The sequence below is a fragment of the Pyxicephalus adspersus genome, chromosome 4 (genome assembly GCF_032062135.1).
Source record: "Pyxicephalus adspersus chromosome 4, UCB_Pads_2.0, whole genome shotgun sequence".
Lineage (NCBI taxonomy): Eukaryota > Metazoa > Chordata > Amphibia > Anura > Pyxicephalidae > Pyxicephalus > Pyxicephalus adspersus.
The window spans coordinates 104,370,904-104,396,675 of record NC_092861.1 but is presented as its reverse complement, the minus strand read 5'-3'; the positions used below and the strand labels follow the sequence as shown (position 1 = coordinate 104,396,675).

General features: G+C 38.3%; 1 protein-coding gene across 5 annotated transcripts in view; it reads right to left on the bottom strand.

Annotated features, from left to right (window-relative positions):
* ARID4B (AT-rich interaction domain 4B) overlaps positions 1-25,772 on the bottom strand; it is a 420,630-nt gene that overhangs the window by 224,113 nt on the left and 170,745 nt on the right. For all 5 annotated transcript variants that reach the window (XM_072409207.1, XM_072409204.1, XM_072409206.1 and 2 more), the window contains one exon: positions 10,306-10,429. In XM_072409207.1, coding sequence (XP_072265308.1) covers positions 10,306-10,429 — 124 coding nt within the window. The remainder of the gene's footprint in view (positions 1-10,305; positions 10,430-25,772) is intronic.

The following is a 25,772-nucleotide window of genomic DNA, read 5'->3' as shown; positions in this document are numbered from 1 at the left end:
TGTTCTTTTTTAAAAGTTTGCTCTAATTTCAAACAGGGCTGTTTTCTTACATATTATATGTATTGGTCATTTTCTGTTTTTCAAAGTGGGTGGGATAGCCTGGGACAATCCCCCCCGCAACTTACGTGCACTAATTTTATGTCGAGTGTTTCCAATTTTTTTTCTTATCTGGGATGACTGCCCCGGGTGTTACGAGGGGGTGCTGAGAAGTTCCTGGCTTTGCCTAGAAAGAGGAGAGCCAGAGTTATGGATTAACACATTTATTCAACATATTCCCCCCTGAGACTGATGCACTTGGTACAACGTAGTTGCATCTTTTCTAGACTGTTCAAATAATAGTCCTTTGGTTGGGCCGCAAACCAGCTCTCAGCAGCATCTTTGATGTCAGAAATGTCTTTAAAACATTGCCCCTTCAGGTGTTTCTTCAAATTCGGGAACAGATAATAGTCAGAAGGGGCCAAGTCAGGTGAGTAGGGGGGATGGTGGACCAATTGTAAACACAGGGTGCTCAATTTGTCAGCCACAACATTGGATTTGTGCGCAGGTGCATTGTCCTGCAATAAAAGGATCCCTTTGGTCAACTTTCCACGGCGTTTCGTCTTAATTGCCTTCAGCTGATCCAGTAGGTTAGCATAATATTGTCCGGTGATACTAGAGCCCTGAGGTAGGAAGTCCACCAACAGAATACCGTCTTTGTCCCAGAAAACGGATGCCATGACTTTTTTGGATGATTTCTGGGTTCAGAACTTCTTTGGCTGCGGGGGCCCACTGTGGCACCATTCCTTTCACTGTTCCTTGGTTTAAGGATCATAGATGTGGAGCCAGGTTTCATCCTCAGTCACTAACCTAGCCAAAAAGTCCTGTGCAGCTTCAAAATGTCTTTGAATGCTTCAACTCGTTCCTTCTTCTGATCACTGTTCAAACATTTCGGCACCAACTTCACTGAATAGTTGCGCATGTCTAGGATAGTGGTGATAACAAACCCAACATACTCCTGTGAGATGTCAAGTATCTGAGCCATCTTTTTTGCAGATATTCGCACGTCCTCAATAATTAGCTCATTGACAGCATCGCAGATTGCCGGGTCAGTTGAGGTTCGGCGGCGCCCATTGCGGGGCTCATCTTCAACAGTGAAATGCCCAGTCTTGAAACGAGATATCCAGGTTTTGACAAAGCTGTAGGAAGGACACTTCTCCCCCAGTGTTTGTGACATCTTAGTGTGAATGTCCTTTGCTGACTTTCCCTGGAGAAAAAAAAACTTCATGATGGCCTGTAACTCCAACGAGTGAAACCTGCTTGTGCTTCTGCCATCACAGCTTCTCACAGCTGCCATCACAGCTTTCTCTAAAAGAAAAAACAGTTTTAAGAATCGAAAGGACCTGATATTTGCACAGTTACATACTAAGATATTAGGCTGTCATATGCCCCCACACTAATTTTTCTATTTCATCTGGAAGGGGGCAAAGCCAGGAACTTCTCAGCACATACATCTGACACCCCTCAGGTTTCTCAAAACAAATTCATCAGATTTTTTGGAATGTAGAAGGTCTTAATCATCCTAGTAAACGTTGCAAAACTCATTTGCGCTCCTTCCACCCGGATGTTGTCCTTTTACAGGAAACGCATTTAGAACAGGGAGATACGCTTCATGTCCCAGGCTCTTGGGTGGGAGAGGTGACTACTTCCTCCTTTACTAAGAAAAAGCAAGGGTTGGCTGTGATTTTTATAAAGGCGCTGATTTACCATATACTGGAGACCCAGGTGGATCCAGGTTTTAGATATATTTTGGTAACAGTGCCAATTCAGGGTACCGTTTACCTGTTTCATAATGTTTATGCTCCCAATAGTCCCAATGCCTAATTCTTTTTACAAATTTCTGACATACTTTTAATCAGGGAATTACCCTAATTTAGTATTTAATACTGACCCTAACCCTGGAGTGGATATATCCGAGGTGCAATCTTCCTCCTGCCTGCAAACTTTTTACGCTATGCTAAATTCATTGTCACTTTTGGATCCATGGAGAACCAGAAACCCAACACAACGGGACTATTCCTGTTGGTCCAAAGTACATTAAAGCTTCTCTAGGATTGATTTTTTCTTAACAGTAGACTCTCTTTCATAAAATTACTGCTGTATTGTACCACCCTATATTTCTCTGGGACCACGCCCCTGTCTCTATGAAGGTAACACTGCCCAACTCACTTATTTACTCCACAAGATGGCATTTTCCCACATATTTGTATTCCTCTCTAGCTTTCCAATCCTTTTTGTTAACATCTTGGGCTCACTTTCAAGATGGCAACATTCAACACTGGGACACCCCAGTTTTACTATGGGAGACTGGAAAGGCTGTAATGAGAGGTCAGATCTCTTCTTATATTATTGCGACAGCGAGCAGAGGAGAGGAAACTATGCAAATTCCTTTATGCTAATGTAGCAGCTGCACATCGTGACCATGTACATAATCCTACTGATATCACTGGATGAGCCTGCCTGCAGGCAGCCATGGTCTTGGATAACCATTTACATACTAAAGCCTTACTTAACCCCCCAGCGGTAATCCCGAGTGTGACTCGGGGTGGATTTTACATGCAAAAAGCGGTAATCCCGAGTCACACTCGAGGTAGCTTTTAACTAAAAAAAACCCACTTACCTGGCTCCGTCGCTGTCCCCCAACGTCCTGCTGGTCCCCACAGGGTCTGGGGACATGTCCTGCTCCTCTGATCTCCACCTGCGAAGTGCAGAGACAAGATTTGCGGGGTTTCCCAGTGATGTCGGTACATGCGTAGGTCCGGGCGAGAGGATCGGTGAGAAATTCAAATCATTTTGTATTGTATTTAATACCTAATAGCTGTATTGAGTCCAACGCAAAAAAATATTCATATATATATATATATAATTGCTACTATACAGTTACATTAGGTTTAAATATTTTTGTGTTTTGTTATTTAAAGTATAATATTACATTTAATAAGAGTTATGCCGAAGAATTACAGCCTACAATGAAAAATAAATTTCCAATGCAAAAAATTGTACCGCTTTTTGCATGGAAATTTGGACGAAATTAGACGGCTAGGAAGGTTAAAGCTAGACATACCAAATATAAATTTTAAATATAAATCAATAAGGATAAATATATATCGATAATATCGACAATAAATATAAATCGATAAGGAAACAAAACTGGTTCAGTCCTGGCTAATTTGGCATCACCCCAAAAACCAAAATGCTCTATTCCTACCCTAAGGGACACCAGGGGCACTAAATGTTTTACACAAGCAGCAGTTCTTGATATTGTTGAAAAATATTCCACACAAATCTATTTGGCGCCCTCCCCTGCAGAGGCTGATATAGAGGCCTTTTTACAGACAGCTAAATTACCGACCTTATCATCATTACAACAAGAACAGTTGAATGCCCCAATATCTAAAGAGGAAGTTATTAAATCCCTCCCATTGGGAGTTTTTTTAAACTATTGGTTACCATTGGATTAACCTTGCTCTAGACCTGCTATTACGTTTATAGCGTAATAGTATTATGAATCTCTTTACAACATTCCAAGAAATATCAGGATATACTAAAAAATTTGACAAATCGATTGCACTTTTTCTTTACCCTAAACATAAACCCCACTGGAGTCTGTCCTACCCATTCCAATGGGCAAAATCTTATTTTAGATACCTAAGTGTACTGATCCTGAAAAATCCAGCAAGCCTAACTTTGAACAAGCTACCCTTACCCTCTCATTTATGGGTAGAGTCGCACTAATTAAAATGGTCTCTTTCCCTAGACTTTTATTCCTATTTCAGACCTTTCCCATATTTCTACCGCCCCAAGATCTAAAATGAATACATTTTTTGTTCAGAACATTTATTTGGGGAGGAAAACGTTTAGTAGCCAGCCATATGATCTTACAACAAACCACACAAAATGGTGGGCTGAACCTGCCAGACGTGGCCCTGTACAACCAAGCTGCGCTATTGCACATATTAAAGGATTGGATACATGGCACTTCATTTTACACCAATCTGCGAGTGGATTTCTCATTATATTCTGCATGGAACCCCTTACCTATTTCACATTATATTCACAAAAAACTATTATTATTTGCTATTATTGGTAATTATGGCATTCCTTACGGAAGGCAGATTCACTTAATGCGCACTCTTCCTTGTTCCTCTCATGGGCAATGGTGAATTTGCCCTGGGATTTTCCTCTCCTCTGCTGATTGGACCATAAAGGGTCCCACTATTGCTTCATCCAAAAACTCATAAGGCTTATTCCTTCCTGGATTTGATAAAGAGCTTCCCCTTTATGCCGAACAATATTTTTTTGATTATTCAATTATGAGTCTATGCTGTACAAGTAGCTAGGGCTTTAACGGCTTATGATTGGAACAACCCTTTAGATACTATGCTACTAACTCCCCCTATTTCTTCCAAATCTATCTCCAAACTATAGTATTTTTTGAGAATGGAGGTAGATTATTCTACAGCAAAAGTGGGCATGGCAAAATGGCAGAACCATTTAGCCAATTTACCGGTATCAAAGATTTTGCAAATGAATAGAGTGTCATGGAAAGCGATACCAGCAGTCCAATATCGAGAAATGTTTTTCCGTCTCTTTCACAAAAAATTATATTTCCCCTAAACTAACCCATTATATGGGACTTTCTGATGGAGACAAATACTTTAAATGTGATACACCAGCTGCAAATTTATTTCATAACTTATGGGAATTCCAGATTATAAAACGTTTTTGGGGCCAATTGGCAAATTACATCTGTAGTACTTTACTAAGTTTTGTACCACCGGAGTGAGCAATTTTTGGAATGGTGGAGAGTCCAGGTATTCATTTTGCTAGAGGGGCAAGACGTCTGGCATTATTGCTCTCATAGTGGCTAAGAAAACTATTTTGCACTGCTGGTTGGACTCCACCCCTCCAACCTTGCACCTATTTCTGGTTAAATTACAAGAGCTGTTCAGAATGGAGTGGACAGAAGCTGCCATACACAAATAATCAAAAGCACAACTTTTTTTTTTAAACTTGGGAAAGTTTTATTAATAGACTTATTACTTCCACAAAAATAAAGTTATACAACTGTTTCCGCAATACTACCCGGTATTTAAACAGAGTACTGGAAAATTACCCTTCTATACATATAGACTAATTTGTATTGTTCAGTGTCTTTCCTTTGCTTTCTTTTTGTTTATCAATGTTTTATTACGTCACCCAAATGAATGCGATTTTTTAACTGGATTTTGTTTTTGTTGTATATCTGTCTATCACTGTAAAACCTCAATAAAAATATATTTTAAAAAAATCATATTTTCTTTTTAACAATCCCCAGGCCATCTCCCCAGCTTTCAACTGGGATGCTCATAAGAGCACATAAAAGGGCACTTTATCACTTTAGCCACTAAACCTAAAAAGCAGACATCACATCTAATAGAACAAAAACAACAAAACCTGTTACAATTACAGAAACAGCAAAAGCAAAGCCCCAGAAAAATTTAAGAGGTTGCAGTGGGCAAGGCATACATTTTTTACCTTGGGAGACAAACCGGGCTCCTTATTGGCCCATTATCTCCAACCTAGTAGGTACTCTCATGCACTTCCCAAAATCAAATTAGCTGACAGGAGACAGGGGTTGGAGTTCAAAAGACCAGGTTGGAGTCTTTCTTCGCTATTCTCCCACTACCTAAGCTGTGCAAGTTGGAGGAAACGTTGAGAGCTATAAAGAATCTAAAAACAACTAGTGATCCAGGGCCAGATGGACTGTCCAATATTTACTATAAAACATTTACAGATATTTTGGCACCCCAAATGACATGCTTTTTCAATAATTTACGCAAGGGTAATACGGTCCTATTTGAAGACGATAAAGCGCTTATAACCGTAATTCCTAAACTCTGTAAAAATCCTACTGAAATTTCCAATTATAGGCCTATTTCCTTGATTAAGTGTGTTGATAATCTAAGTCTGGGCTCCTTCTTAGACCAATATATTCACCCTGATCAGGTAGGATTTCTACATAATTGTCAAGCTTCTGACCAGACCAGGAGAACCATTGCCTTAATTTCAGCAATACCTGGGAAATGGGATTGAGGAGCAAAAAGGGAAGCCATGTTGCTATCGCTAAACTTGAATAAAGCTTTTGAAAGCTTGTTCTGGGAATACTTGACAGCCTTATTCCAAAAAATAGGATTTGGCTCTGCATTTTGAGGTTGATAGCTTCTCTGTATTCTACACCTACTGCAAGAATATCAATCAAGGGTTGTTTTTTGCCTTTGGTAGACATTCGATGCGGGAACAGATAGGGTTGTCCTCTGTGCCCTTTACTTTTTGCACTAGCTATTGAACCTCAAGTGATAGCATTAAGGCTTAACCCAGATATCAAAGGGATCCAATGTGGCCCCACAGAACATAAATGTGGTCTATTTGCTGATGATTCCCTTATGTATATCACAGCCCCCCTGATGTCTCTGCCTAACCAGTTCAAAGAATTAACAATGTTTTCAGTCTTAGGTCTGAAAATAAATCAGAGGCTCTAAGCGTTTTGCTTCCCGCAGTTCTGGTAGCCCAAGTTCAACATAATTATGAATTTTAGTGGAATGCAAAGGCCATAACTTACCTACGAATACTGATTACCCCCTCATTTCAAACACTTTATCAAGCTAAATACCCCCCATTGTGCTGCACAATAGCTAATGACTTGCAGAGATTGCAATTCTGTCCACCATATTTTACCCAGACAACAATACTTATTTTGCACCTTACCCATAGCAATTCCCAAGGTGATCCTTCGTAATACGCAAAATAAGTTACTCAAGTTCATTTGGGTAAATAAGCAACATCGAATAAGTGCGACCACATTGTATACTCCTAAGAGGTTGGGAGAACTGGGAGTACCACAGAGCAGCTGAAACAGCAGCATTGGCCCAGAGTACTCTCCCAAAGCCCAGGCCGCAATGGACTTACTTGGAGGCCTTGTCATGCCCTAGAATCCTGATAGAAGTTCTAATGTGGATATCAGGCAGCAAAAGACCTGCAATCCTTTGTCCCTCTCTTTCTTATGCTCTCACTATATGGGATGGGCAAAAAGGAGTAACTGCAACCTACATTCTCAACACTCCCCCTTTACACCTCTCCGGTAAAACCCAGAATTACCCTCTGGCTGTAAACAGGGACGCTCCATATGGTGGCGTAACAAAGCGTTCTATCAAATTGGATATTATAAATTCTCCCTTCTGCCAACTGAACTGTTTCAATAATATCAAATTAGGTTGCTTATTCAAACTAAACCTAAAGGATTATCTCCTCCCTATCAGAGCACCGCATTTAAAAAATCAGGTCGCTCAATCACAGAGGCCAAGGGAAGAATATGTGCAGTATATGGTACACTTTTTCCTCAAGACAAAAAGCTTTTCTACATGAGACAATGGGATGCGAATTTAGAAGTTGAATGGAGTGTTCAGGAATGGCAAGAGTTAGCCCAATCTATGTCGGCTGTCTCTCTTAACACTTATCTAATAGAAGTCAATTATAAAGACTTGTTGAGGTGGTATATGGTGCCTGTCCAGATCCATAAATTAGGTTCAGCTATCTTGCCATTATGTTATAGAGAATGCGGTCAAATAGGCACCTACAGTATATCATGCTTGGTGGAAGTGCCCCAGAGACCAGAGGTTCTTGATTCGAATCTAAAACCTTACCTATTCGATTACGCAAATTAATATCCTGAAGCATGTGGAAAGCACTCTTTTTTCTAAATTAGAAGACCCAATACCCAGACAATACAGTAGTTTGGTTAAATATATTTTAGAAGCAGATTGCACTACAATTGCCTGCTATTGAAAAGCTTCAACTATACCTCTTGACTTTCCAAAACACAAACTCAGTTGAATAATGACCAACGATAAATTGACCTGCACACTTTAGAATAACTTGAAAAAAATGAACAAGACCTGTTGCCCCTGGATTGAATCCAATAACCACTAAATCCAATGAGTGGAACATCCTTAATTCCTTCTCCCCTTTCATAACCCCCACCCCATCTTGTCATTTGTGAGGTGCCCATAAGATGTGAATCACCTCTCTCACCTTTGGATGCCTTGGATCCCACTGGAGTTTTTTTGTGCATAGCCAGATTGACGTTTGGACTTCTCCATAATGGTGTATATTGTATGCTATGAGCCCTAATTTCCTATGCCCCCCCCCCCCCCCCCCCCCATTGTTTTGGTAAAATGTAAATTTTGTAAAATTTTGTACAATGTAAACATTGTAAAACTTTTTTTGAAAAACAATAAAAATAATTGAAAAGAATTAAGTTGACTCTTGTCTGAAATATTGAACAGAGAGAATGTATGTCAGAGAAATTCTAGTTGTAGGCTTCTGTAAATTGATCAGACCATCTCCGGTTGAATAAACTATTCTTTTAGGGAACTAGATATGTTTGGTATGCAAAAAAATTGCATCTACTGAGTCACAAGACAAGAAAAAAACAAAGCTGTGGAAAGAATCAGAATTCATATACAGACAGTTTACTAGTGTAGGTATCTCTGCCTACCCAACGTAGTTTCTGTGTGGGATTGGTTCTGCATACTCTGGTGGATTATGAGAATCCTACCTTGTTATCTTAGCTTTAAATTAATGCTTGGTTTTCCTAATTTGTTTCTTTTCTTGGTCATTTAGAAAAAGACTAAGCTTCCACCCGGGCTTTTAATATTTAGTTTTGTTGCGTGGAGTGGGGAGATCTGCTGGAAAGTGAGTAATTTCCAATGAAAAAATGTTTGAAGTTAGTGTACACGCATAAGTTTCTCCTAACTTGTAAAGCTAGCTGGATGTAGTGTCCCTGGCGATAGTTTTGTGGGTTTCCCACAAGTATAGGCATATCAGGGGAGTGTTGTGAAAAATACAAATTTAAGATTTTAAAGCAAATGGATGTTTGGTTCCAAGTTGAACAGGGCTACAAGTGGTGTTACAATGAGTAACTACACTGTGGTCAGTAATGAGTATAGCCGTGACTGTGCTGATTATAATGCATGGCAGCATATTATGGGAAAGACATTAAAAATGATTGATCCTGGACATTATGAGGGTTTAATTAGTTTTTGTCATCGGGTTGAGTTTCTCTTTAACAGTCCATTTTCTAAAGAAATATTAAGCAATAATAAAAGTTTTGCATGGGCAGTCATTAAAAGGCCTGTCCCAGGATTTTTCTAGGTTTCTAGAATTTTTTATGCTAGAAGTCACTAGGGAAGGAACATACAACATATACATTATCTATAAAGGTAGGATAACCCCCTTAGAAGTTTTAAAGAAAATATTTGGTTTCAAAATATATAACTATTCTATTCTTAATTCTTAATTCAGTTATCAGAAAACCACAATGACCATAATTAAAACAGCATAAATCAAACTGATTCTTCTAGTAATTTCTTTTCTTTTAACTTTAAAAATGCTCATGTCAAATGGATGATCCTAAATTGTGCAAATAACAAAATAAAATAAAATACATTTATGAAGTATAAACAGAACTGTCCATCCAGCCAATATACACTTTAAAAAGTGTATACTGGCATTTTGTTTTAATATTTGGAGCTATCTATAAAACATAAAAACAATTGTGTTGCTTACCTCACTATCTGGATGTTTGGAATAGGTTTTAGATTATTTTTGATAAGGGTCAGATTATCATAGTAATTTTTAATTCTGAGTATCCCTTAATAATTTTGGTTCAGTGAAGATCAGTTAAAATTACCCCTGATGTGGTCTGTATAGCCACTTATAATATAAAATAGGTTGGCTGTGACTGCCCAATTATAAACAGAAGTACACAATAAAATAAAATGTGTATCTGAATACAATCAAAATAAAACTATTTGAGCTTTTGTCAGTAATTTAGATTGACTATGGTAACTATGGTTCTGTTATGCATCTCTATGGGATTGACACATTATAGATTTTAAATATTATGTCTTGAAAGACAGAAGGAAAAAGTATTTTGAAACCTTAGCTCAAAAATTTCATACACAACTTAACATACAGTAAGTCACAGATCACAATGTATAAGTAACCACATTTTCTCAGTTTTCTCAAGTGATCAAGCAATGGATACAGAAAAACTAAAGTTACCTCACCATGCCTAAATCTGTGCCCTGGTGCTAAGAAGGTACCTCAACACCCATCTGATTATGTGCAACTTTGAAATGAAATGCAAATGTCTTTTTAAACTGGATGTTTTTAATACTTGTTTTTGTAAAGATAAAAACTATTCACAAAGAATAAAATAAACCTCACCAGTGCAGGAACCCATGTTTTTTTTTTATCTTCAGAAACACAGACAACCTTTCCCAAAAACTTGTCTCCATTTGTTTCTTCGTCATCTTCATCAATGGATGAGGTAGACGATTCATCCTCTGGTCTACAATGTCAAAATATAGTTGTTTAAAAGTTGTAGCATGTATATATTTGCCTAAATATGAAAAAAATGAAAAATCTATAATGTATACATGAACCACTGACGGCAAAATCCTGTAAATCAGGGAAAATGTCTAAAATGCAATATGTAACAATAAAATGTGAGGACACTATCTGTAAAGAGTTTGTATGCTCTCCCCCTGTTTGCGCCAGTTTCCCCTGGGCACTCTGGTTTCCTCCCACATGCCCCCAAAAAATATGCTGTTAGGTTAATTGGCTTCCCCTCAAAATAAGAAAAACCTGCCCCTAGTCAGTGTTAGTGACATATATGACCAATATGGGGACATTAGATTGTGAGCCCCTTTAAAGACAATTAGTGGCATGACTATAGATTTTGTTAAGTACTGCAGCCTTATACAGTTAGGTCCATAAATATTTGGACAGAGACAACTTTTTTCTGTACATTACCACAATAATTTTAAATGAAACAACTCAGATGCAGTTGAACTGCAGACTTTCAGCTTTAATTCAGTGGGTTGAACAAAAAGATTGCATAAAAATGTGAGGAACTAAAGCCTTTTTTTAACACAATCACTTCATTTCAGGGGCTCAAAAGTAATTGGACAAATTAAAAAGCTGAAAATAGACGGTAATCAGGATATGATAAGTCCCTATTTTCAGCTTACTATTAAATGTGTTTCATTATTGCTGATTTATTAAATCTTAACAATTAATACTAAGGGGTTAAATAGCCCCCATAAACGCTTGGCTCTGTGGTCCATGGCAAAACACCATGGTTGTGATGTTTTGTGTGCCCAAGAAACACACTTTTCGGTGTCTAATCCTCCTAAGTGTAATCACAAATTATTTCCACATATTTTTACAGCTAATGCCAAAAAGAAGCGAAAGGGAGTTTTTATAGCTATTAAAAATTCAGTAGCGTTTCAACTTCATGATAGTATTATTGACCCTGCGGCCAGGTATATTATACTAATATGTGAAACTATTAATGTACCTTTTACACTGGTAAATCTTTATTCGCCCAATGAGGGTCAACTTAGATTTTTGAGGTCGGTAATGAGAAAAGTTCAAACTGCAAAAACTGTTGTCATTTGTTGCTATGCGGTGATTTTAATGCGGTCTGTGATCCGCAGGTAGATGTTTCAACAACAAAATTGTACAAAAGAATTTCTTTGCACCCTTTTATTGAGGAAGTTAATTTATATGATGTATGGCACAATGTTTACATGCCACTGAAAGAGATTTCACGTATTATTCATCCTCACATAAATCCTATTCTCGTATAGTTATGTTTTTAACTGACATGAGTCTATTATGGAAAATTTCTTGGATAGAGATTGATAATATCTCCTGCTCAGACCACGCCCCAGTGATTCTAATGGCCTGATTCATCAATGAAATGTGTGTACGCTCAACGCGCGTACTCACGCGCCGTCAGCAACCTCTATTAGCGCGAGTCAGGCCCGAGTTCTAGTTCTATTTTAACTAGACTGGTTTGTGTGTGTGTGTGTGTGTGTGGGGGGGGGGGGGGGGGGGGGGAAGTAAGTTTGCTTGGATGGTATGCATTGATGTAATTTTTTTGTAATCCTCATGATTGTTAGTTTCATCTGTTGCTGTAGTTTAGCAATTCTTCAGCAATGTGTTGTCATTTTTTCCACAAGTATTGAGTACAAATGTCTGCATGGTTTCCATACCAAACTCCTACTTGATCCCCCTCGTTGCGTTTGTCACATATTGGTATTTGAATGTATTATGTGGATATTCCTCTTCTGAATAAATTGTCATAATTTTATTTCTTTTTTTTGTTTGTTTGTTTTTTTTTTATAGCCTGACATTTGTACTCATGTTGACTTGTCCCTACACAACTCCTCTGTTCATTTGTAGTTGTGCTATAGGTTTGTTGTCATTGTGCTGTGCTGCCTGATCTTAGCACTATTGTATACAAGCACACTTCCACTTGCTGTCAAAACTGGTTGGCATTGAGTTCTAACACACCTGATGGTGATGGAAGGAGGTCCAGGTTGCCAAGCACAACATCAAACCACATTGATTGCCAAGCTCACAAGCAGGGTCAGGCACTCTTAGAAATGAACAGATGTTGTGTTGTTGCTTAACTTAATGCTTATAAATACTGGAGAGTATGCATTATTTAGGTGTTTACACAAAACCAATAATACTAGTATATCAAACTTCCAAGGCCAAATCCACTTTGTGCCAAACATTTTCTTGCTTTTCCATCCCTTCAGGGTTGCAGGGTGGCATTTTAGATCTTGACCCACTATATATAATTGACTTACTCACCTCAGCTTGGTAGTGGAAGCACATAAATGTGGATTCCTTCTTTTAACCAGAAGCAATCTCCTCCGTGAATGTTGCTTGTAGCCAAGCCCATGATATGCCAAATCATAGGAACAAATAGGCAATCTTTTCAATGTGAAGCAATATGGTCCAAAAAGCCCTCTTTGCCTATTTCTTCTTTTAATTTCCCTTTTTCTATGTATATGTACACACATCTAAAGGCATACACACGTTTGGCTTTATGTGCACCCAATTTTTTACATACATGACTGCATATGAAGCAAAACAGGCAATATACACTGATAAAACAGTTCAGGCGCAAGTAGCGGGTCCACCGTGGCGCACAACTATGAGCTACACGCTCCTGAAGTTTGGCGCACAACTATGCGCATCAAACAACTGAGTTTTAACAAGAAAATTGTGCTGTTTTTAGCCTTACAAATAATTCAGAGAAAGGGACAGCTTAAAAACAATCAGAATTGTCTTTTTAAACTGTGTGTCCTGGGAGATTGGAAAGGGGATCCCATACCATTAACCCCCTAACCGCTAAGCCCGTAATTTCTCGCACTAAATATTTTTGCTCTTTTGGTTAACCCCGTATTTTTTCACCTACACTAAAATCCCCACTTACCTGGTCCCGCTGTGCTAATCCAGCGTCGGTTCCGTGTATTCATGATATCTACTAGAACCCTATTCGGACATATTTCTGTAAGTTACAGGTCTACAATTTAAAAAAAAAAATTTCATGAAAACCTGTGACGCTTTTGGAACAGAAATCTAGAAATCAGTGTAACGCTCAGGTGGTTAACCCCCAAAAAACAAACGACAACATTTTAGAAACAACTTTATTTAAAAGAAACATTTGCTAAAAGGTCACAATAAAATATAAAAAAAACACATCAAAACCAAAAAAACCCCATAAAAACACACACATCACTAAAATTTACACTACATCACATTAAAATTAAAAAGAACAAACTAAACACATGTAAACCCACACTTCCATGTAAAGCCAAAATAGTTCAAAAATGGTCCAACAAATATTGCATTCAAAAAATACTTACCAAACCAATATGCAATTTTGCCATATCAAAGGTGGAAAATTGGATTAGGAAATATGTATGCAAGACAAACATTGGAAAGTAGTAATAAAGGCAGAATTTTGCAATCAAACAATATGGCCACAAACACAATAACATAGCATTAACATTGACTTCAAAATTGCAAAATGGACATTAAAACATTCAATACAGAAATAAAATAAAAAAGAAAGCTATTGTGCTAAATGGTAAGCAAAGTATCAAATGCAGCAACATAGATTAATTAGGATAACACACAAAACAACAGCCCCTCTAAGAAAAGAAAAAAAAAAAAGACAAAAGGAAAAAGGAAGTTAAACCACACTCTTATATATGCTCAAATTTATGGCCACAGGTGATAGACGTTCACTTGGAATTAGCACTTGCGCAGTCTGTCAAAATTGGCTGTTTGTTTTTTTTGCAATTGGACATTTCATTATCATTGATTGATATGATCCTTTAGATTTGTACACCAGTAAACAGACATTCTATTATGGATTTAATGTTAAAAGTATTTTCTATATGTATATATATATATATAATAATAATAATTTTTTATTATTATTATAATAACTATAGTAATTACAAATATATTTTTATATGGGGCGAGGCTTCGCCCGCTGAAAGTCGCAAGATTTACCCCCAGACGGCTCCTCCGTTCAGGCATCATAAGCGTTTAGATGTAGAGGAGCTGAACTCAGTAAACTCCTGCCCAACAGGAAAGAAATAGGTCATTTTAAAATGTGCTTTTTTTAGCGCATATAGATGTTTTAAACATTTGAACAGCACAAACTTTTTTTTAGGGCTAAGGGTAATATGTGTGCCATTAGAAAGAATGCTTTTTTAGGGGAACAGTGACACACACACGCTGCAGCCAGCATAAAGGACACACACGCAGGATCAGATATCTGGAGCTGTCTTATAAACGGGTGAGTGTCTTATTTTAATTATTTTTTTAAAAATCGGGGGTGGCTTACTTAATGGGGATGGCCTAAAATCGGGGAAACACGGTAACTTCCACGGGAATACGCCAGCGCCTGAAATTTAGTTGGTGAATTGAGCAAATGCTTCCGATTGGCTAATGGGCTCTATAACCTTTTGCCTTCCTTGGTTAAATCTGAACAAGTGGGGTTTGTAGAGGGAAGACAAGCACCAGATGGTATTCGTCACATGTTAAATATCATGAGATTTGTCAAATTGCATAAGATTCCTTCTGTAGTCTTTGCACTGGACGCAGAAAAAGCGTTTGACAGGATTTATTGGGGATACTTGTTTAGAGTGTTATCCAAATTTGGATTTCGAGGCCCGATTTTTCAGGCCGTTGCAGCCTTATATTCGAATCCCACGGCTAGGGTTTTGACTTCTGGTATACTGTCGCAACCTTTTCTAGTGACAAATGGCACTAGACAAGGTTGCCCCTTGTCTGCTATTATTTTTGTTTTGGCAATAGAACCTTTAGCAGCGTATATACGGTGCCATGCGGAGATAAGGGGCATACCTATAGATTCAGTACAACATAAAACAGGTTTGTACGCTGACGATGTGGTTTTGACTTTGGCAGAACCAGATCTTTCTCTTCCTGCGGTCTATAGGGTATTATAATATTTTTGAAAGCTTTCATATTACAAAATTAATGACACAAAGACTCAAGTTTTACCCGTGGAATTGACGCATTCACAAATAAGATTTACTATATTTCCTTTTCAATGGGAATACAATGTGATACCTTATTTAGGGATAATGTTAACATATCCCACTAATTTGATCTTTCAACATAAATATTTAATGCTTCTTTCCAAATTGAAGGAAGACTTAACTAAAATGTCTAAAAAAGAAGTGTCTTGGGTAGGCAGAGTGGCGGTTTTTAAAATGATATTATTGCCCAAGATATAATATTTTTTTAGAACTCTGCCTGTGCAAATTTTTAAAACTTATTTCAGATCTCCACAGAGCCTACTGTTGGTATATGTTTGGGCACATGGTAAAACCAGAATTGGGTATGCAGTTATGATCAAACATAAGAAATAATAGAATTTGGATGAATATGGAGCACTGTTTTTGTTGGAAAAAGAACCTGGTGGCTTTATTTATGGCAAAGTCACTGGATGCTTCAATAGTTTTACCTTACTACTCCACAATACGAGCTGCTTTTCCGGTTTGGTCTAGAGTGGTTTCTAAGACACAGATGAATACTGTTTTTACTGAACGTCCGACACCAATTGATACTTATTTACATTTTATTCCTGACATCAATATTGGACATTGGAAACAACTGAATCTTTTTACTTTTCTGGATTTACATTCCTGTCCACCCAACCTATACTTCAACAAAAACTCCATTATTTTGGTATGCCAATTACAGATGCCTACACTTTATGTCATTTACTTTATTATCATAAGACTCACCCATATACACCACTCTATACACAATCCCAGATAGTGGGCTTTTTTACCGAATCCTCTCAACCCGATAATTTACCAAGCGCTTCAGGACAAGCAAGTTTTTCTTAATATGCTTCCTATTATGAAATGGGAGGCTGAACTAAATAAATCTTTTTCAGATGAACAATGGCAGAAGGCTATTCATTCTGCCTATAAATACACACCCTGCACTTCCCATTGGGAAACTTATCTTAAATGTTACTTCGATGGTATAGAACACCATATGTAGTAGCGAATTACGATTTGTCGTCATCCAACATTGTTGGCGGTTATGTGGACAAATTGGCTCTTTGAGCCATATTTTTTGGCATTGTAAAAGCATTAAAAGTATTTGGTATGAGATATTTCAATTATTAGCTGATGTGACAAGAATAATTGTACGAACAAATTGTTTTCTGGCTTTGCTTAATTTAGAGATTGAGCAATATCCATCAGAACATAGACCTATTGTTGCTCATTGTCTATGTGCAACTAGACAGGCCATAGCTGACATACTCTGTTGGCTTAACTTGCAAGTTTTTTATGAAAAAAATTTAAAAAAAAAATTCATGCATATGGGTCTCCATGGTTTACGCACCCCAAATGCATGGTGCAAGTGTAAATGAATATGTTTTCTTTGTATTACTGTCCACTGTTGTTATTTTAATGTTTTGATGTGGGTTACCTGCAAAGATTGATAAAAGGCACTCTGTTTCTTTTTTCTTTCTTATTTATTGTTTGTATTTTATAATGGAAACATTTTTCCAAAAAAATTATCTTTAGTCCTTGGCCAGATCTATTGAGGCTGTTGAAAAATGGAGGGCACATGTACCATTTAAAGTGGCGCCGCACTCTATAGTATATCTAGGCCTTCGTATTGGACAGTTGCCATCTTCCTTGTATACTTTAAATTACCCTCCCTTGATAACCAAAATACAAAGGGAATAAAAAGTTTGGGAAGATTTGCTATTGTCATTTCTAGGCCGCTGTCACTTGGTAAAGATGATGTCTTTCTCTATCCTATGCAGACATTACCCCTTCTACTGACGCATACCAATGTTAATGCTCTTAATAGAGCTTTTACGAAATTCATATGGGCTGGTAAACGCCCAAGAATTTCACTGACGAAATTGTACTTGCCCAAAACCGAGGGGGGCGTGGGCTTTCCAAATATTAGACTTTACAATCTGACCTGCTTGACCAGACATGTTGTAGACTGGCTCAAGGGGACGTCCTGTTATTCCAATGTACCTCTGGAAAGTGCTATGTCTCACCGTTGGGACCTATGTGCTCTATTACATTGCAAGTTTTCTATGCTTCCAGTTTTTCTGCTACACAATATATAATAATTAGAGATACAGTGGTTGCATGGAAAGTGACTAGACAAGGATTTAAACTACCAGTTCGTCTATCTCAGTATCTGCCCATTTGTGGGAACCCTCTGTTTCCACAGGCACAGGAGCACGCAGCATTTAAATTATGGAAACGGAAGGGTCTAAAATATTTCAGAGATCTCTCCTGACAGGAAGATCTGGCCAAGCTATCCCTAACAGATTTACAGGTCAAGTATGATATTCCTCGATGGGCACTTCATCCATTGTATTATAACCAGGCTATGATGTCCTATTTTAAATCATTGGTATTACAATATGCTGACCTACTTTGTCCCAATGGTTTTGACAAGCTCCTGTCGCTGTCTCCTCCTAATATCTCTAATATACACGCCTACCTTCTGCCTACTTTTATTAAACCTTTGTTGGTTTCCAATGTGAAAATGTGGCAGAAAGATTTCCCAGATCCAGACATAGTGAATTCTGCCATACAGGGTTATCTAACGGTTAGGAAAAGTATTGTGAATGAGGTATGGAGGGAATCCCAATTCATGATAGTACACAGAGCTTATAAGGTATTTAGACCTTCCGCATCTGACCCACAACCAAAGCTATGGCATTTTCAATGTCCCAAATGCAATTGCACTAAAGCATCCTTATCGCACCGTCTATGGTTCTGCCCACATATTACCAATTACTGGCAACAAATCATTATGTTGATATCAACTGTTACTGGCCATCATATTCCCAATACACCTTCCCTGCTCCTGTTTGGTTCTTGGGATGGGGTAAGCACAGACAATATGTCACTTTCTATGCAGCAATGGACTAATGTTTCCCTTTTAGCAGCCAGACGAGCGATTATGCACAACTGGATTCAACCTCTTCCACCAACTTCGGAACAAGTCCTCGTTTCACTTAAAGTTTTGTTTCATAGAGAAATGTTGGATGCTCAACTGCAAGGTGATGACTGTATACCTCGTTTTTGGCAACAGTGGTACCAATTTATGCTCTATGCCTTTACAAACTCAGAAAGTACATCGATCCTTCAACCGTTCCAATACTCCATGTGGTATATCACAAATATGACTGGCCAATAGTCCTTATGTTATGTTGCAAGTTTAAATGGCTGATTATGTACTAGTTTTTTTTCTGTTTACCAAAATGTTATGAGTGTTCCCCCTTCCTCCGGTTTTGTGTTTTCCTTTTTGTTCCCCTATTGGTTATTGTTGTCTGTTTGATTGTATTTGTAAAATTATAAACTAATAAAGACAGTTTGAAAAAAAAAAAAATATCTTTAAAAAAAAAAGGTGAAAAAAAGCACCTCCCAATCAATTTGATTGCATTTAGCTGAATTTGAGCAGACAGTATGTCTCTAAACACCTCAGAATTCATTCGGCTGCTTCTGTCCTGTGTCACATCATCGATAAACACTAGTGTCCCAATGCCACTGGCAGCCATGCACGCCCAAGCCATCAAACTACCCCCGCCATGTTTTACAGATGATGTGGTATGCTTTGGATCATGAGCTGTTCCACGTCTTCTCCATACTTTTTTCTTGCCATCATTCTGGTAAAGGTTGATCTTGGTTTTTATCTGTTCAAAGAATGTTTTTCCAGAACTGTTCTTGTTTTTCTGAGATGTTTTTGAGCAAAATCCAATTTAGCCTTTCTATTCTTGAGGTGCATGAGTGGCTTGCACCTTGCAGTGCACCCTCTGTATTTACTTTCATGCAGTCTTCTCTTTATTGTAGACTTGGATATCGATACGCCTACCTCCTGGAGAGGTAGGCGTATCGATATCACCATGGAAATGATTCTGCGGTCATCCACCACTGTTGTCTTTTCTGGATGTCCAGGTCTTTTGGCAATGCTGAGTTCACCAGTGCTTTGTTTCTTTCTCATGATGTACCAAACTGTTGATTTTGCCACTTCTAATATTGTAGCAATTTCTCGGATGGGTTTTTTCTGTATTTGCAGCTTAAGGATGGCTCCTGCATGGAGAGCATGTTGTCTGTTCAAAGCAAAATCTTCCACATAAAAGCACCCATCTTCAAATCAACTCCAGGCCTTTTATCTGCTTAATTGATAATGACTTAACAAAGGAATTGCCCACACCAGTCCATGAAATAGCCTTTGGGTCAATTGTCCAATTACTTTTGAGCCCCTGAAATGAAGTGATTGTGTAAAAAAAATTTTATATTGCAATCTTTTTGTTCAGCCCATTGAATTAAAGCTAAAAGTATGCAGTTCAACTTTGTTTTATTTAAAACAATTGTGGTAATGTAAAGAACCAAAATCTTGTCAGCTGAGCAACATTTTTTTAAATAGGATGGAATAGGGGAAATTAGAATTTTTTTCCAAATAAACAATACAACTTTTCTGGTGAAGAGCCTTATATATAGGCCAATAGTGGGAGAGCAGTGCATAGTTCTCCCCTGCCCGGCTGCTGAGCGTCCCCTGCATGCTCTCATCCCCAGCTTTAATCCTCATCCTCTGAACGAACAACAGAGAGGCTGCTCTATTCCTGTAGCTCGTGCTGTGGCTTTTATTGAAAAAAAAAAAAAGCTGCCTGTAAATGTATTTGCCTGGGTGGGCATGTGTAATGACGTCATCGGGAGCATTGTGATAGCTGTGTGTGTGAATGCTGCATGTTTTATTCAGCAGCCTTACATCTCACTGTTTACAAACTTTCAGATCTCCTAAACCTTATGTAGCAATGACTTTAAATATTCAGGGCACACCGAGGTCCCTCATAGCTACTAGTAACCACAATTTCACCCCCCTACGCACACACACTAAAATTTCATTACTAAGGCAAACCCACTGACCTGTTACACATTACTGCCCACTTCTAACACTTGCTCTAGAATTAGGAGGTGTAGGAAACTGAAAATGTGTGGAGAATGTCTGTGGCTAACACCCCATAAAATGTCATCACTATGGCATTATTAGAAAAAAAAAATTCTGCCCATCAAAACAAAATTAGGGTTCAGGTAATGTAGGGTACAGTCATGTCATGTAACAGGGCAGCATGTTTTAATGGGTAGAGTTTTTATGCTGTAATAAGGCCATGGTGATAAGAATTTGGGGGTGTTAGTCACAAGTGTCCCCCACTTGCATCCATAATTTTGTTTACTCTGCAGAGAAAATAGGGTTCAAGATAGGGAAGCCAACAATTAAGTGTCCTAACAGGGTAGGGCGTTTTGATGGGCAGAGGTTTTTTATGTTTTAATAATGCCAAGCTAATTCAATTTTAGGGGGGTTACAAATGTGTCCCCCTCTTGCACCTACATTTTCAGTTTCCTACACCTCCCCATTCCAGAGAAATTGGGGTTCAAAGAACAGAAGCAGACAGGGTAGCATAGTATGACAGTTATAGTTTTGTGACAGGTAGCTATAAATTTAGGGGCCCAAACCCAATTCTCCTTTGCTATGTAAGTGGCCTTGAGGGTCTCCAATTTACATTTTTTTGGGGGGCTCCTAGATGCACTTGCCTTTAAAACAGCAAGCTTAAGGTTCAATTGTTACAAGTTTTTAAACTTGTTACCCCCATATGTTAAAATTCTTTACAAAAATTTTGGTTAGTAGTAGCTAAAAGGGTTCCCTGTGTACCCTGACAATTTCAAGTCCTTACAAACAACGGTTTAGGAGATCTGAAGGATTGATCACAGCGAGTTGTTAGGCTGAAGAATATGACAAGTAGCCTTTACACACACATACACAGCTATCACACTGTGCCGATGTCATTGTACACGCACACTCAATTTTTATAAAATATGGGCAGTAATGAGAGGGGGACACTGGCTATCCTGCCCCCATCTGCTATCACATGTACACTGCTCTTAAAGCATCACCACATTGTAACATTCTATAAAGAGTGACTTTCCCCCTTTATATAATAGAAAAATGTGTTGTTATTCATTAAATAAAACGCAGTCACATTTTTACACTATGTTCCACATAGGGCCCTTTATACAGCCCTCTATAAAAGTGAGCACAGCTAGATGCCATTTTGTGCTAGTGTGCTACTGAATCATATAGGGTCAGCTTGAGCAGCTAATAGGGGGAGAGATATGAACTGTAAAAGACAACCAAAAAAAAACCACACATAGACAAACTTAGTCTACCACTACTACAAAGCTAACATGATATATTTAGTATTAAAAAAATGACAGCTGTATTGGCAGATGAATTTGGCAGGAGATTTGAACAAGGTAGCAAGGTATAAGGTAGCCCTATTATTGAATTAACTAATCCTGATACTTCTGACTACGCTCTGCTTAGATTTGATTCCATGGACTATTGCTAATAAGGGTTAATTTAGCTTAAGAAATTTAGCAGCGCAGTATAAGGGCATGAATACCATGCCCTCCTTTACCATACCCTTTTTTTCCGGGGGGGGGGGGGTTCTCAGGTATGTGTGGTTGTGTGTAATTTGTTTGTCCATAATGTGTTACCACAGTTTCTCCTGGATACCCTCAGGTTTTTGGTATGTTATTCTAAGAATGTACATTTTTGTTGGCTATCACAATTATATTTTTATTCTTTGCATACTGTTTTATTTACAGATTGCTGTTTTGTGTTGCATGGTTTTATTTATATTGATTGCTTGAACCTAAAAAAAAAACCTATTAGGAAAAAAAAGATGTTTTACAAAAATTAAAAAGTAATATTAATATAAGGGTTGCCAAGATGCCAATTGCTGCTACTGTAAATAAGGTAAAAAGATTGTAGCTAATAGGTTAAATTTATAATAGGTAATAGGTTACATTTAACAGCAATTATACACACATGCTTTTGTCCCATTGCTGCCAATAAAATTCACAATTTTTTCATTTTTTTACTGTTGTCCAAGTGAAATCACAGCAAATATTTCCATTTACACACAAGCACATTTTCTGATTGTTTATTAAAATCTTTTGACTCGCATAGTATGGTAGACTGAAAATGTCATCATCGGGTTGAAATTAGACTGCCAATAAAAAAAGGCCTTACAAGAGATCAGCAGCCACTAGTGATTCCTCAGCTAAAACTAAATTTCTTGGGTCCAGATTCAAAATTCATCAAACAACTTCCGGTTCCGGTGCCTGATGGGTTAGAAGCGTGGTGTCGAGCTCTGTCCCGTCCTAAATCAGCTCGTAGTCTTTACAGAAATATAGCACGCCCCCCCCAAAGCGGCCAAGCACAGGAAACTAGATCAATTCCTGACGGGAGCACTAACGTCTTGAAGCAGGACACTGTTCAAAGAAAAGATGGCTCGGCCTCCCAGAATGGCGGGGGAAGAAGTCAGCACACAATCGGGTGGAAAAGATTCAGAAGTTGATTCTAGCCAGTCTGGTTTGCCACCAGGACTGGATTACTCAATCCTGGCTAAAGAAGTGGCACTCAATGTTAAGGTAGATATCTCCTTGATCATAGGAGAAGCTTTACAGAACCACCTGTCATCTATTAATGAGCAGTTAGTATCTCCAGCAAATCGTATACAGGAAGTGGAACACCGCATTGATTCTTTGGAAACAACAATGCAATTGCAGGAGAACTCCTATGACAGGTCACACAAGCAATTAGCCAGACTGGCTGAGAAGGTGGATGACCTTGAAAACAGGAGAAACAATTTACAATTCATCGGCTTACCGGAACCGGTGAGTGCTAAAGAGCTTAACCACCATGTGCTATTGTTATTCCGCAATCGTTGGGACTTATTCCTCTCTGCAGAGTAGAAAAGGTACTTAGACTGGGCCCCCCGCCCAAGGAAAATGATAAAGACAGACCGAATATTGCTTACTAATATGACTATCAAGATCGTCAATGTATTTTGCAGGCCTATATAGCTCAGAGGGTTCCAGTGGCAGTGGGTCACAAATTGTTAGTCTTTGCTGACTACTCTGCAGAGTTACTAGGATCTTCAAGACTTATAACCCAAATTGCCAACTATTGGTGAATGAAAGGATCAAGCTCACTTTAGCATATCCTGCCACTTTAAGAATGCACCTATCTGATGGCACTCAAGCTTCAGTTACCTCGGCTGAGAGAGCTAAAAAATTCTTCATGTGCATAGGCAACATGATGGAAGAACCACCATCCTCCAAAAACCAAAGGCAGAATACTCAAGTTCGTTCATCACCTGCTAAAGAAGGCTCATCTTTGTCTGATTAACATTGAGGCTCTGAAAGGGAGCCGAGTGCTCTTTTTAAGCCATGGGGGACCCGTGTAATGCCTTATGATAATATATTTACAGCTACAATCTAAGGTACCTAGGCATTACTGTCTTCAAGAACAACAATTGATTACATGTGATTACTTCAAAAGTTTAATATTTAGTTTGTTCCCTCCAACTTATGGACTAAGGCATGGGACAAAGACACACCGCGCAAAAAAAGGAACATTGTTATGCTTTTGTATGTGACAAACCTCTCCGACAATCAGAGGGAGAAGTCACCTAATTATTCTTTGAATCCCATCAGGAAAAAAGTGCTCAACCTATTAAGGAACATTTTTGGTTTATTGTTCTTCAAGTTTTTTACTGTTTATTTTTTGTTCTTCAAGTCCATTGGAGTACTCCTTTTAAGTTTTCTTTCTGAAGGGGGCAGACACGGGGCAACCCCGAAAGATCCCTTGCAAGCACTGTAATCTATAGCTCGGGTTCAGGAGATGAGTTGTTTGGGTCAGGTGGATGCTCAGCTGGGAGATCCTCCCACCCCCTCCCCCAGATTCAGATTTCCTTTTTTGTAATCTCGGATACCGGATAAAGTTAATATCATGGAATGGTTGAGGCCTGCATACAGCATAATAAATACAGCATAATAAAATCTCCAGGAGGCATTATCGAAATTTTTTAAAAATTCTACAGTACGTTCTATGAACGCCAAGTTATTGTGCAGGAGGGAAGTGATCTTTTAGCTGGGGTGAAATTACCTTCTCTCAATGACGCAGAAAGCGAAAATCTAAATAGATTAATTACGGAAGAGGAAGTTTTGGGAGTGATAAGAAACTGCTCTCGTGCCAAGGCCCCTCGGCCTGATGGCTTTAGTACAGATTTCTTTAAAGGTCTAGTCACGGAACTGGTTACTCCGTTAACAACTCTATTCAATTTTATCTTAACTTAAAAACAATATCCTTCAACAGCAAAAAAGGCCTTTAATAAACTTTTACCCTAAAAAGGAAAATATCCTTTAGATCCCAGGTCTTATAGGGCTATTTTATTATTAAACCAGGACATTAAATTGCTGTCCAAGATATTGGCAAATAGACTGGTTCAACTTTTACCTAAATTGATATCTCTAACCCAGGCAGGGTTTGTTATGGGACGCTCTGCCACAGCCAATGTATGTAAGATTATGCTGGTAACGGAAAGGACCTGTTTAAACAGGTCTTCTCTGTGTTCCTTGGCCCTTTTGGCCTTGGACGCGGAGAAGGCCTTTGACAAGGCAATTGGGAGTGGCTGTGAAAGTGATGCACCATATGGTTATTACAGGTACCTTTCTACAATTTATACACACTATGTATGGCTCTCCAATGGCAAGAATAATAACAGCAGGTCCATCATCTCAAGCATTTCAACTACTTAAGGGGACATGATAGGGATGCCCACTGTCACCCCTGTTATTTAACATCTCTATAAATCCGTTGGTGTGAATTTTGCTGTAAACGTTTGTTTATGAAGGGCTGTTTATTGGCCCACACCAAGTGAAGTCAGCTTATTTTACGAATTACATTATTTTGGTAATGTCTAGTGCAAGAGTACAATTGCAACCAGTTTTGCTCCAAGAACTTGGTGGGGTGGCATGGTTGCGCATTACCAAGAGTAAATTATTGTTCCTTAGTCAGGATGTTCCTAGAATAGTCTTGGTATGGGCAGCAGTTTGTGGGATTCAGATACAAAGAGATTTTCTTACATATCTGGGAATTTGTATCACTAAAGATACTAACAAACTGTATAAGCCAAATTTTACTCCTATTTTTTAAAAGATCCTGGAGGAGTTAAATAAATGGAAAGATCTACCATTGTCATTGTTAGGTAGATACCATCTTGAGAAAATTGTGAGTTTCGCTGGACTGCTGTACCACATGCAGATTCTACCTTTGTTACTTACCCTGTTTCCCCTATAATAAGGCACTGTCTTATATTTTTTGAAATGCCAAAATATGCCCTAGGTCTTATTTTCAGGGGGATGTCTTATTTTTCCATGAAGAAG